We start from the raw sequence: 13514 nt of genomic DNA on the forward strand, positions 1-13514 counted from the left end.
CTCTCTCTCTCTCTCTCTCTCTCTCTATATATATATATATAGACACACACTTCTTCCAAAGTTACTCATCAACCATTCCCATCCCATCCATTGGACCCTTTGGTCATCCGCCTGCTTCCATACTTGGCCAATGCAGCTTTGTGTAGGTTATATAAAGACTAAATCATATTATTTCTAGCTGCGATTACTGCATTAACTAGACTTTCTGTACTACATACGGGGCCTCATTGTCTGGAGGACAGTGAACTGAGGTGAATAGAGTGCATAGCATTACTCTTTGGACAAATGAACGAAGCATAATCATCGATAAATATGTGGAGAGAGAAAAAAGAAGACATATAATAAACTATGTAGTATTAGATAAACTTAAGTTTTAATACAAGAAAAAAAAAAAAAAAAAAAGATATATAATCATCGATAAATATGTGGAGAGAAAAAAAGAAGACATATAATAAACTATGTAGCATTAGATAAACTTAAGTTTTAATACAAGGGTAGAAAACATCTGCCGATACATTTGATCCATATAATGTTTTCGATACAAATGAAATTTATTGTATAACAAAGCAGTATCCTCCCCATTTTGCTTAAAGATCATGCCATGGAACTTTGCTTAAAGGTCACGCCATCCCATGGAACTATGTAACCTGAAATCCATATCAAAAAGAGATCATTAGAAACGCTATCAAAATATGACAGATCAGCCAAAACAAGAAGACCCAGAAAACAGATCATTATAAGACATTTTAGGCAACCTGCTACAGTTCAATGTCCATAATGGCAACTAAATGTTTCTTCCTTAATCAACAGAATACTTCTTTTATTATTTTATTGAAAGTAGCAATTAATTGGAAACGATGATTAAGCTAGTAGAACTCTCTATGGACTTTTGTATGTTTTGTGGCGAAACAAAGTTGATATGATAAGCCTCAGCCATGGTTGTTATTGTTGATAAAATAAAATATAGCGAGCAATTATATTGTCTAACAGAGATGATGAGAAGAGAAGTTATCCTACTTCCACATTTGCTTCCATGCTTCAGAGGCCGACCGCATTGTTCCATGATGTAGACCACCTTCTTCATGCTGATAAGCTTCTCCACTTCCGGTGTGATGTACTTGCAGACACATGGAATGTCTGCATGCTGGATAACAGAGCAGCACTGTGTTGAGGGTGGGACAAAAGGCCCGGTCTTCCGAACGTATGCGCTGCACTGCTGAACCAATGCATTATAATCTTGTTGGCATCCACCCTCTGCACGGGCACCAGACAGTAGGGATCCGGCGATGGCGAAGGCCAAAGCCAGCACCAAGCCTAGCATGCTATTCTTTACCATTCTTCTCCAAATGCCTTTCACTTAGCCTGTAGTCTAGCAATGTGTTTGTGTATGAGGTGGATGGTTGCTGGTGATGGGTATATATAAGGAGTTGGGAGAATCTACAAGCATTATTTCTGCAGTCATGTGTTTATTGTGCTCTGGATGGACATTCATGCAGAAAGTTTGCATGCTGCGAAGTGTAACGGTCTTTCTTCTGACAACAACTTGAAACGGTTTGTCTGGTCTGTGGCTGTGCAAGAAACGTGAGCAACATGAGATTCAAGTGATACAAGGAAAAGTGAAGAAGGAAAAAGTGAGGAAAGAGGCGCAGTTGCTTTGCTTAACAAACCTAATTGGTTAGTCTGCTCTCTACTTCTCCGCTCGGAGGCTGTTAAGAAAGAAGAGATCCTAATCTAGAACATTTTTTTTCTTTTTAAAGAACACATTATAAAAAGTGTTAGACATTTATATTGGTAAAGATATTAGATGGAAATCCAAACTTTGCTTCGATCATGTGTAAATTTAGTATAATGGACCTAGCTAACAAATTAAATAAAATACAAATAGATCAATATAACACTACAACAATTGAGTCTGATAGTTGGATGTCCCTCATTAAAAGTATGCTCGACTTCAACGATGCCTGAAGAGAAAAAGATTGGATTGGACAGAGAATTCAATTAATGAAACCATATAGAATAACAAAATTCAGGTAGATTCAAAAGTTTAGATAATGTTATAATTAATGGAACTGAAACCTTGGTCCTTTTGTTGACTGCCACTGTACATCCAGTCCTTTGAAAGTTATGAGGGGTTTGATTGTATGCAGTTCAATTTAGTATCCCATGCGTTTGAATGTATCCAGTATAATTTAGTAACCCATGCATATGATCAAGATATTGTGGACTTTCTCAGACAATGATGCTTGTATCTGAAGCGAGCAATTAGATGACTCAGTCCCAGATGATTTCTAGTAACATCCAACCGCGTTACCAATGTTCACGTAACAGTGCCTCAGATGGACCTGAGTAATTTTAGGCAACAAAGCGTATGAAGAATAGGACAAAGCAGAAAGGAGAAAGCATGGATAAAGCATGAACAACAAAAAATCATGATTTATGGTCAGGAATCAGAATGCGGATTCTCTGTTGCGCACGTGATGTATCACTCGGTGCAGTACATCACATGCATCATCCATCGCATGATAGATAACTGCGCACGGCTGCTGTATACTGCACCACACGGTGGTGCACAGTAGAAGATCCATGCTCAAGGGACCAACCCTTTTCTAGCACAATATGAAATGGCAGCAGTCCACTAGAATTGCTTCAAGGTTACTGAGGACACAAAAACCCAAAAAAAAATGGAGGATAACACCATTCAGTTCATATAGAGGAGGAGTAATGTGGCTTTAGTCAGCCAAGACAACGTTACCTTGTGACAATTATAAAGCTAGACCATTTATCAAGCTTAATAAAATAAAATAAAATTATTTAAAAAAAGAACTTGTAGAGACATGTTCTTAGATATTTTCTACAAATATAAGATGAGAAACGGAAGTTGCTGCCACAACTAAAAGGCCCACAAAGAAAATCTAATTCCCATATCATTACTCCCCAAAGAAGGGGCCAGTGGCAAACAATGTACTGGAAGAAAAAATTAGAATGCGTTGATTCTCATATCATTATTTTATATTATCATCCATATATCATATCATCAAAACAAAAATTTTCAGCCATTATACCATATCATCACCTATAAAATTGACATTGATGCCAACAAAAAAAAAAACATCCCAGCATCTCCCCCTTTTTTTTTTTTCTTTTTCTTTTTTCTTTTTTCTTTTTTTTTTTTTTGTGGAAAGTGGAGATTTGCCATGTGAGATCGATAAATGAGGTATGGGTGAAGCCTAAAAAGGATATTGATGAGGTCTTGTGCACTCCGCAAGAGATATCAATATCTGCAATTTTAAATAAGTCTCTTAAAATTTTCGTCGTGTCAAATGGAAGAACTCCGCACAAAAGGGGAATGAGCCCGCATTGCTCTAATGTGACCGAACTTTCGTTAGTTCCCATGGAAGAAAACGGTGGATTTGTTTCCCCCCAAGAAAAAGGAATCAATTTTTCAGGCGTCCTCTTCCCGATTGGAATCCTTATGGATCATTTGTTGATATTAAAATATTATAATATATGGCTTCTTGTTGACTAATATCTTGAGATGTATTGGTATATATTGTTCAAGATAAGAGTCCAGATCGACATCAATCACAATCCAAGTCCACCATATTTGGTTCACGAATAACCTGGACAAACTTGAACAAAATCTTTGGATTCTTTTAGAATTTCAGAGAGGTAAATAGCGTCTTTATTCACTCATTCTTCTTTAACTTGAATAAAACTAGTCAACCAATTTGATTGAATAGTTTCAGACATTCACCTGTCTTCCCCTGCAGATTTTCTAGCACTTTTATGGGGAACTCTAATCCACCTTGTTCTTGTACATTCTTCCCTGCATTTCCACCTGTAATTGTTTCACTTTAATAAAATTTTGGTGACTAATGGCTTCCATTAGTCTCCACTTCCCTCAAAAAAAACAAAAAAAAAAACAAAATTCAGACATTCAGATTAATTCATACCTTCGTTTTGTTTCTCCCAAATTGTTTCAAATAATCTGAAAAAAAATTATTCTACAACCTAAATTGAGGGTGGAATTTCTTGCACGAGCACCAATTCATTGCAAAAAATTGTAGGTGCATTTCATGTGGCCTGGCTTCATCTGAAAGCGAGAAGATAGATTCATCATGTTCCATCCAATTGTTTATCAGATGCTCAATCAGTTGAGGGTATCTAGCAACCATCAGATGTTTATTTTTGTTCCAAACATAGTTACAATGGGTATAGCCACCTACATATAAAATAGATTTATGTGTTTAAAACAAGTGTTGTTGTGTGTGGCTTGGCTATCTCAAGATCTAAACATGAAATTCTTGGTGTAAGAGATAAACATAAATGGCTCATTTGGTTTGCTAAAAGAATTTTTTTTCTCAAAAAATAATTTTTCAAAATTATTTTTTAATAATAGAATTTGACATATTTGATTGATGGTGGGAAAGTGACTTATTATAGAGTGATTTTTATTGGGTTGAACATTCATTTTTCTGAAAAAACTATGCATAATATATATTATACCCTTAATAGATATAAGACCATATCTCTTTTTACTCCTAAACTTTATATAAATAATAATATTATATTTATATTAATATAAACATACTATTATTATTATTATTATATAACATTAAATCATAATAATTTATTATATTAATATAATACTAATATATATTAATATTATATTAATACTAATAAATATTAAAATATAATAAATATTATAATATTAATATTTAGTTTTTCATCCTAACCATTATATCACTATTTAATATTTCATCCTAGCCATACATTAATATTTTGCAAAATCTTAGCTATAGGTTTTAAAAAAATATTTTTTGAAAGAAAAAGATCATCAATTTTTATCTCATAGAAAGTCCCAAAACTCATCTCTCCTATAGATTTTCACTTCTCTTGAAATATGGGAAGTGTTTTCTCATGAGAAAGATTTTTTCTTCTTTCTTCTCTTAAAACTCCAATCAAACAAGAAGCCCCCTCTCCCCTTCCAATAATTATCTCTTCCCCCTCCACTTTTCGTGAACCAAATAAATTCAAAATGGCAACCAGAAACAGGGCCGCTAGTAAGTTGCCCTGATCTGGTTGGCGAGAGAGATAATTCTATCAATTTGCTTAAGTCACACTCTCACAAAACATAATAGAAATTAATTAAGAAGAATTTTGTACTACCTTTCTGTTTCCATTAATTGATAATTAAACAGTTTTTCAATCTTTCTATTTATACCAGTGAGATTCAAGTCCTTAAATATCGGTATACTAAAATTTAGGAAAATTATACCAAGACAAAACTCATCCGGAAATTGATCTTGGCTACATATCAGGTTTGAGTTTCCTCTCATCATCTAATTACCCTTGGACTAAACGATGTGCCCAATAAAAGTAATGTCCAAAAAGAAAAATTCTTGTTTTTTTTTTTTTTTTTGGTCAGAAGAAAAGTTCTATTTTGACAGTCCCATTTCAAACCCTGAATATCGTTGAACACTTACTGTTGAGATACAACGAACATTTTATGAATGGTCATGCCTTCACAAAACTTGGTAAGGGATACATTTCAACTAGATTTATACTGCAATTAGGCATTATATGAGAGAGCTATAATTGCAAGTTTTAATTGTTCCTGATCTTGTCCCAAACCCCATTCATATCTACCTCAACTAGCCAAACCGATCCATATTGGGTCCACTTATCCTCCTAGATAGCATCCTTTGCATAAACCATTACTATATCGAATAACTTTTCTATACCAGTCACCAGAAAGCAAGCGAAAAAAGAATAAAGAAGAAGCCTATCCATACTATGATTCTCTATGGATTTGATATTAGTGATGTTGCATTGCTTTACATTTAGACAAGTGAACTTATAAGCCTGCAATTCGGGTAGGTTAGGTTGGGTTGAAGACCAATCTAACCTTAACTCTGCTTCTATATACCGCAACAGTAACTCATCCTTCGGTTGGAATTTCTCAAACCCAGTCCAACCCCCTTTTAGGCTAAATCTAGGTAGAATTTGGTTAGTTGATTTAAGTTAGCCGTGCTACGTTCATTCGGCTAGATCAAAAATGTCACACTTATATTCAGGATATAACACAATCATACTATCTAGAGCAAGGCCGGCCCTAGGGCAAGTCGAATTGGGCGACCGCCCTAGGCTCAGACCCTGCATTGATATTTCAATTGGATGCAAGAATGGTTTTCTATAATATTATAACAAGAAAATTAATTAAATAGGTTAATGATGGGTTTTACACGTTGCTTAACGAATAAATCTATAGGAAATTATTGCATGTAGATTAATTTTTCAATGATAATTAATATTTAAAGTATATTAATTTTTAATAGAAAAGGCTCCATTTTTTTATTTTGCCCCAGGTCTAAAAAATATCAGGACCGGCTCTGATCTAGAGATATCGTTCTTGATAACATGAAGTCAACTATTATAATATAAATAGAATAAAAGATCCATCGTAAATAAAATATAATAAAAATATTCAATTCCAATCATTCATTAAATAATTAAACAAAAACTAATTCAAAGCATCTAAATCTAAAATTAAATACCAAAATTTATCACAAAAAATACAAGTCTGTAATCATCTAATAAACTAAATCCAAACAAAATTTTCAAGCTTGCTAATGCAAACTCAAGTTTGGATCATTCTTCATTCATAACTTTATTTTTCTGTAAAAAAAAAATAAAACAGAAGTAATGAACTACACAGTTCAGTAAGTAAAACCTACACTTCCCTATCAGGTCGTATATAATTTTTTTTTATAATTATATAATATTTAAAAAATAACAGATATTACAAAAATAAAATATTTCATAGAGCATATAATAAAACAAGTCATAAAAAATCATACAAATATAAATTATAAAAATTTCATAAACATGATAGTAAATAAATTCATAAGAGCTTCTTCTCATGCATTTATAACATATTTCAAAATATTGCTCAAGATATTTACACTATGATCACTTTATACCTATGATAAGATCCGTATTCTTGATCGACAAAGTTCTTATTTCGTATGTCAACTTTGTATTCGCTGACAAAGCCTGTGTTCACACGGATGCTAGCTCTAGGTGTCGACCTTTCTCATTTTAGAAAGTCATTTGTAGCTATCTAAGAGCTTTGAAAATCTTTATATCCTTTTTTTAAAACATGCATAAAATATACTATTTTTTATAAAACATATTCATGAAATCACTGGTCATAATAAAATATACTTTTTCATTTCATATATTTTTATTTCATACATGCTGATCTTTTATTTTATGAAAAATATGATTTTATCAATAACAGATCATATGTATAAAAAATATAATAATTTAAAAATAAATAAAGAGTATTATTTACTTATCTTGATCATCTTCGACCTTTAGACGTCTCTAATGAATCTACTAATCCTATTTAAAGTATTAAAAATATAATTAATTTTTATATGATCAATTCAATATAATTAAATAATCAGAAGGAGAGACTGTTGATTGGATGATCAGTTCAACTGATCAAATACGTCAAATCTAAATGGCTCGATCAAAGAATCATTAAACTCGAATTGAATCAAGACCAAGATCGATCAACAGGATTCATCAATAGTGAATTTTAAAGATACTTAATATAGCCAGGATATTCGGTTCGACAGGCTATCCAAACACACTAGGATAGTTCGAGGCTATCTTGCCGAGGATCAACTCGAGTCCCTAAAGCACGAAGATGGGACTCTTTCCTGAAATGTATAATTCTTCTTAAGGAGAGAAAGTGGATGAAAAATAAAGATGCAAACGGATCAGATCGGATCAGATCATGAGTGGCCATAATCCAACCCATTTAATCTCGATATACTAAAATTGTAAGAAAAATATACCAAGATAAAAACTCGTCCAAAAATTGGCCTGGGCTACATATCAGTTTGACTTTTGTCGCATTATCTAATTACTCTCGGACTAAAGGATGTGCCTAATAAAAGCAATGTCCGAAAAGAAAGGTTTTACTTTGACAGTCCCATTTAACCCTGAGTATCGTTGAATCCCGTACCATTGAGATACAACGAACATTTTGTGAATGGCCATGCCCTCATAATACTTGGTAAGAGATACGTTTTGCCACCTAGAATACTGCAATAGGCACTGTTCCAGAAAGTTATAATTGCAAGTTTTAGTTCCCAATCAAGCCCTAGATTGTCACTAATCTCGTCCCAAACCCCATTCATATCTGCCACAAGGAGCAAACTCCATCCATATTGGGTCCGGTTATCATCCTAGATTATATCCTCTCTGTAAACCATTACTATATTGAATAACTTTTCTATCCCAATCACCAGAAAACAAATGAAAAATGAATAGAGAAGAAGCTTATTCATACTATGATTCTGTATGCATTTGATGTTAGTGATGTTGCATAGTTTTACGTTTACACAAGTGAAAGGACTTCTACTCGGGCAAGTTAGGTTGGGTTCAGAGCAAATACAATCTAACTCGACTTCCATATACCGCGTCCGCAACTCATTCTTGGGTTGGGATTTCCCAAACCCAATCCAACCCCATCATAGGCTAGATTTTGCTTTAATTTGGTTAGTTGATTCAAGTCGGGCTATGCTATGTTAATCGAACTATATTTATATTTTCGGTCCTAATTAAGATCTCAACCATTCATCAATTTTGATGATAGATTTAGATTTAAAACTAAAAATATAATTATACATGGTTTATATATAAAATATAAATATGATTTAGAATATAATTTTAAATTATTTATTATATATTCGGTTGGCTTTGTTGGATTGGCCTTTGGTTAGACCAGGTGTGTTGCGGACAAGGGCTTTATTAGAACCACAACAAGGTGCAGGTTAGGTTTAAAGATCAACCTTAATCAAACCTGCTAGAGAATGCATGGGGACTTTCCAACCGTAGTCCAATTTAGATTTACAAAATCTCAACCCAACCCCATCCACATAGCATACTGCATAGACATAGCTTGGGTTAGTCCCAACAAAAGTTGCACCCTTTTGAATTTGGGATTTTTCTAAAAGCAAAATAGTGGCTAGTCGCCAGTACATTTCATTGGACAAATGAAATGGAAGAATCGAGGCAGAGCCAGGGAACAGATAAGGGACTAGGCTTATCCAAATAAGCCAGTCTTTTTGATGGAAACGAGCATCATCTCTACTTGGCAGAGTCATCAATAGTAGATTTACGTACGATCTCACAAAAAAAACAAAAAGAAAAATGTAATAAATTATGTCATATTAGATAAATATGAGTTTTGAATACATTAGATCAGAAGAAAGTTTGCCATGACACATGTATTCCATACAATCAATTCAGAGAAATCCAATTTATTATCGAGCAGACCAATATTATTAACCAATTCTTCGTCCTTCCTAGCTTGGATTTCATGCCATTGGAACTGTGTAACCTGAAATTGAAACAAAAAAGATTGTTAAAATCGTAAATAAACATATAACAGATCAGCTAAAATAATAAGACTGGTAAAAATGAAAACAGTTACGAGACTTCAGACATTCTATCATTACAAATTTTAACGCACTTTGATAAACTTTCATCAAAGTGGTAATTACGTTTTATGGATTTGTGTTTCTTTTTTTGAGGAAAGTAAAAGAAATATGATTTTTCATATATAGCCAAATAGATTAACTACACAATGGTTAAAAAATAATATGCTTTTAATATCTTTTTTCTTTTTTTTTGGTTTTTCTTTTATAATTATTAAAGATAGGCAAAATTATTAAAATTTTATAGAGATCATGATATGTAGTAAAGGTGACTGGGTTGTATCAACATATAGAAACTTTATCAGCTTGGTAATAATTTTTGTCTATATATCTTATTTCATATATTAACTTATGCAATACCAAAAGCAGTTATATTAACTGATAGCAACATGGATGATGATAGGAAATAATCACACGTGTGAATTCCATCATGTGAGCCCGAGGCAACTGCTAAATAACTATCATTATATAAATTCTATCACATGATTGTGTCTCTCATCATGCATATTGCTATGAGTAATTGATGGCTAGCTTGAAGAGCTGCTGGCTTACTTCCACATCTGCATCCATGCTTCAGAGGCCGACCGCATTCTTTGGCGACGTAAACCGCCTTCTCCATGCTGATCATCTCCTCGATTCGTGGCGTAACGTGCTTGCAGACACATGGAACGTCTACATGCTTGACTACTTGGCAGCACTGCACTGAGGGTGCCACCTGCGGCCCCTCCTTCTTGACGTAGTCCTTGCACTGCTTTATCAGCGCCGTGACATCGCCATGGCAATCATCCCGTGCGTGGCCAGTGGAAAGCAGAGTTCCGGCCCAAGCAAAGACCAACACCAAGCTAATTAGCATGCGGTTCTTTGCCATATTTCTCTTGATCTCCTTCAACTTGTCTTCAGTCTACGATGTGGATGGCTGATGGTTATGGGGGTATATGTAGCGAGAAGTGAGAATTAATATATGTGGAGCATTGTTGTGGCATGGATGAGCTTCTCTGCATGTAGTTGGCGTGCTGGAAATCGCAACGGTTTTCTACTCTTCCCTAGAAGGAAAAGAAAACGTAACCGTTTCCCATGAGCTGGTGCTGCATCAAAAACGTGAGCCAATCTTGCATTAGTTAGTGTTCGCTAGTTGATGAAAGTACCCAATCCGTGTAGTTCATGAAGGGCTCCGGTTGTGCCTTTCGCATGAAAAAATTATCGATCTTCTTTCACAACATCAATCGTTAGATCTCACCTTGCACGGATCTCAAATCATTCCAACTTATTTTCTCCGAGCATGCACAGATCTCAAAACAACTATTGCGCAATTCGATGATTGATGCTGTCCAAGAAGGTAACTCATTCTTTCACATGAAAGATACAACCCGAATCCATTAATGAAAACACTAATTTACTGACATTAGTCTCTACCATTACAATGCCTCAACCTTAGATCTTTCATAAATTGTGTTGCAGGAATCTCGTTAAGGGATAATTGAGGTTTGTCACTTGGATTGACTGCAATTTTATTTTTGATCCTTGTTTAATGAAAATTTTATCTATTTTCATGAAATAAAAATTTGCCTGTTGGCGGGTTTCTTTGTATATGTTGTTCGAAAAGAGAAAGACTTAATAATTATTACGTTTAATCCCTGAGCGTACATGCTTTGATTGTAAGTATATACAAAGTAGGGGTGACCGTACAAAAATAGGCCTGACTGTGAAACAAGGATTAAACATGAAACGCCGATATACATTTACCAAATATAAAATGGCAATCAAACAAAGGGTGTAAGTTCTCTTTGCTAAAATACACCTGCTGTATAGTTTGAACTAGCGAGAAGGAAGATAGTAATTCAAATAAACAAGGACCGAGTTTACCAAGTCATATTGGTGATTAAAAAAAAAATAGAGAAGAGATGCAAGCCATCTCTCTCAATCTCTCTCTCTCTCTCTCTCTCTGTGTGTGTACATGTTTTAATGTGAGCCTACATGCAAGCCAAAGATCATACCAACCGCCGCATACACATGAAAAACTCTCCCTACAAATATACAAGGCATCTCATCATGATATCATAAAACAACAGCAGAATAAAATTTTAATAATTAATATTCAACGTTAATTCAAATAACTAAATTAAATGTCTTACAACATAAAATTTCATAATTTTTCATCATGAACTTCAATAATCTAAAATAAAGTTATCAAGTTCAACCTCTAATTCATTCTCCCATATAGAATTTCAAGTCAAGCTAGTCTTCTGAATCTATAAAAATAGTAAAATATAGAGTAATAAGTTAGATAGTCTAATAAGCAATGTACACTTATTTTTTTGAAATTAAGCATGCATAAGCATCAATTTAAAATATGCAGCACTAATCAAAATATGATCCATATAGATTCATTTTCGTTCGTAAATTGATTTTTTTCAAAATATCAAGTTCATCTTGATAATCATGAACTAAATCAAAACATGTATAATCTCCATTAACATGTATTAAATTATCAATATTTAACCATCCTATTGACAGAGTATCAAAATACTAGCACATAATCCTCTGCTGATCAGGTATCAAAGCACTAATGTTTAACCCCCATTGGCGAAATTTGATACATAGACTGGGAGTCATAATTCATCTCAAATTAATATACTTTTCTCAAAGATATATTTCATATTCTAAATCGAATAATTCATAAAGCCATATGGTATCGAAATCAATCGATATGATTCATACTAAATTCAATACATTCGATCATAAATCATTTAATATTTCAAAAAAAAGATATATTCAGTAATTTAAAATACATGTATCAAATTCATAAATCATTAATAATTCAATATAAAAAATATTTTATAATTTATTAATAAATTTGAAAAAAAATATAGTATTATTTACCTCACACGTACTCCAACAAATCTACATAGTTTCTTAAATTTTTTTTAAAATCTTCAGTTCAAAGATCGTACCGCAATATCCAACTGTTAGACATCTTTTTGTCAAGATGACTATATCCCTATACAGAATTGAATTCACTAATTAGAAAGAATACAAATAATTAAGAAAGACAAGATTAATGGACAGTCATCATACTCAATGATTTCGATCAATCCAATCATCTAACTTCATCCGATCAAGATGAGATTAAGATATGGATGGTATACTAGAGATCGATAATGATCAAATCAATAGTATCGAATAAAAGTCAAGATAGAGGCCAATACGATGCTCGACGATCAAAGGTCTGTTTAATCAATTAACTTCATTTAATCAAGATCACTTAAGATGAAGATTCGATAGAGACTAATAAAAACTAGATCCTCTGATGCTTAACAAAAGCTCAGATGGTATGGAGCTATCCGCCAATAGGGTAATTCAAGGTCTTTCTATTAGGTCCACTCATATTCAAAGGAGCAGAGTAGATTCATTGAGTTCATAAATCACATAGGGAGAATATCAAAGGAAAAAAAAATTAACAAGGTGGAACATGTTCAATTAGACAATATTGGCTGACATCTCGATTGATTCAATCAAGATGATTTTAACTAAATCATGATTGAACTAGTGTATAGATGATTCAATAAAAATCATGAATGATCAAATCTGATGATATATAGTCTGATCAAGATGAGTGCTTGACATGCTACCTGGCGACTGCGGATCAGGACTCATTCATTAAGCTCATTCTAACTCATTAATAGTCTTCTCAAAGTTCTAGATAACCTTAAGAAAAAGAAATAATCTAAAGAGAGATACTTTTAGAGAGAGAAAGTAAAATTTTATAGACAGATAAATTAGAGAAAGAAATTATAGAGAAAGTGAAGAGAGACAATTTTAGAGAGAGAAAAAGAGAGATAAGAGGAGAGAGAGAAACTCTCTCTTCCTATTTTTTTTTCTTTTTTCTTTTTTTCATCTTTTCTTCTTTTTCTCTCGATGGAATAGGGGACTTCCTGTTCCCCTTGTTTCTCAAAATAGGGGAGCTTCTCCCTAGTGATGATGATGGCTGGAGATGCAAGC

At 33.4% G+C, this 13514-nt stretch overlaps 2 protein-coding genes across 2 annotated transcripts; both read right to left on the reverse strand.

The window, feature by feature from the left end:
• Window positions 1-465: 465 nt before the first annotated feature.
• On the reverse strand, window positions 466-1376 carry LOC105045560 (uncharacterized). The gene is made up of 2 exons (XM_010923892.2): window positions 1018-1376; window positions 466-647 (listed from the first exon to the last, which is right to left on the reverse strand). The coding sequence occupies exons 1-2, from the start codon at window positions 1334-1336 to the stop codon at window positions 595-597; spliced, it is 372 nt and encodes a 123-aa protein (XP_010922194.1). The 5' UTR covers window positions 1337-1376; the 3' UTR covers window positions 466-594.
• Window positions 1377-9395: 8019 nt separating this feature from the next.
• Window positions 9396-10383, reverse strand: LOC140858037 (uncharacterized). Its single transcript, XM_073257462.1, has 2 exons — window positions 10068-10383; window positions 9396-9418 (listed from the first exon to the last, which is right to left on the reverse strand). Exons 1-2 carry the CDS (start codon window positions 10381-10383, stop codon window positions 9396-9398), a joined length of 339 nt encoding a protein of 112 aa, XP_073113563.1.
• Between the last annotated feature and the right edge of the window lie 3131 nt (window positions 10384-13514).

Source organism: Elaeis guineensis, chromosome 5 (assembly GCF_000442705.2).
Source record: "Elaeis guineensis isolate ETL-2024a chromosome 5, EG11, whole genome shotgun sequence".
NCBI lineage: Eukaryota > Viridiplantae > Streptophyta > Magnoliopsida > Arecales > Arecaceae > Elaeis > Elaeis guineensis.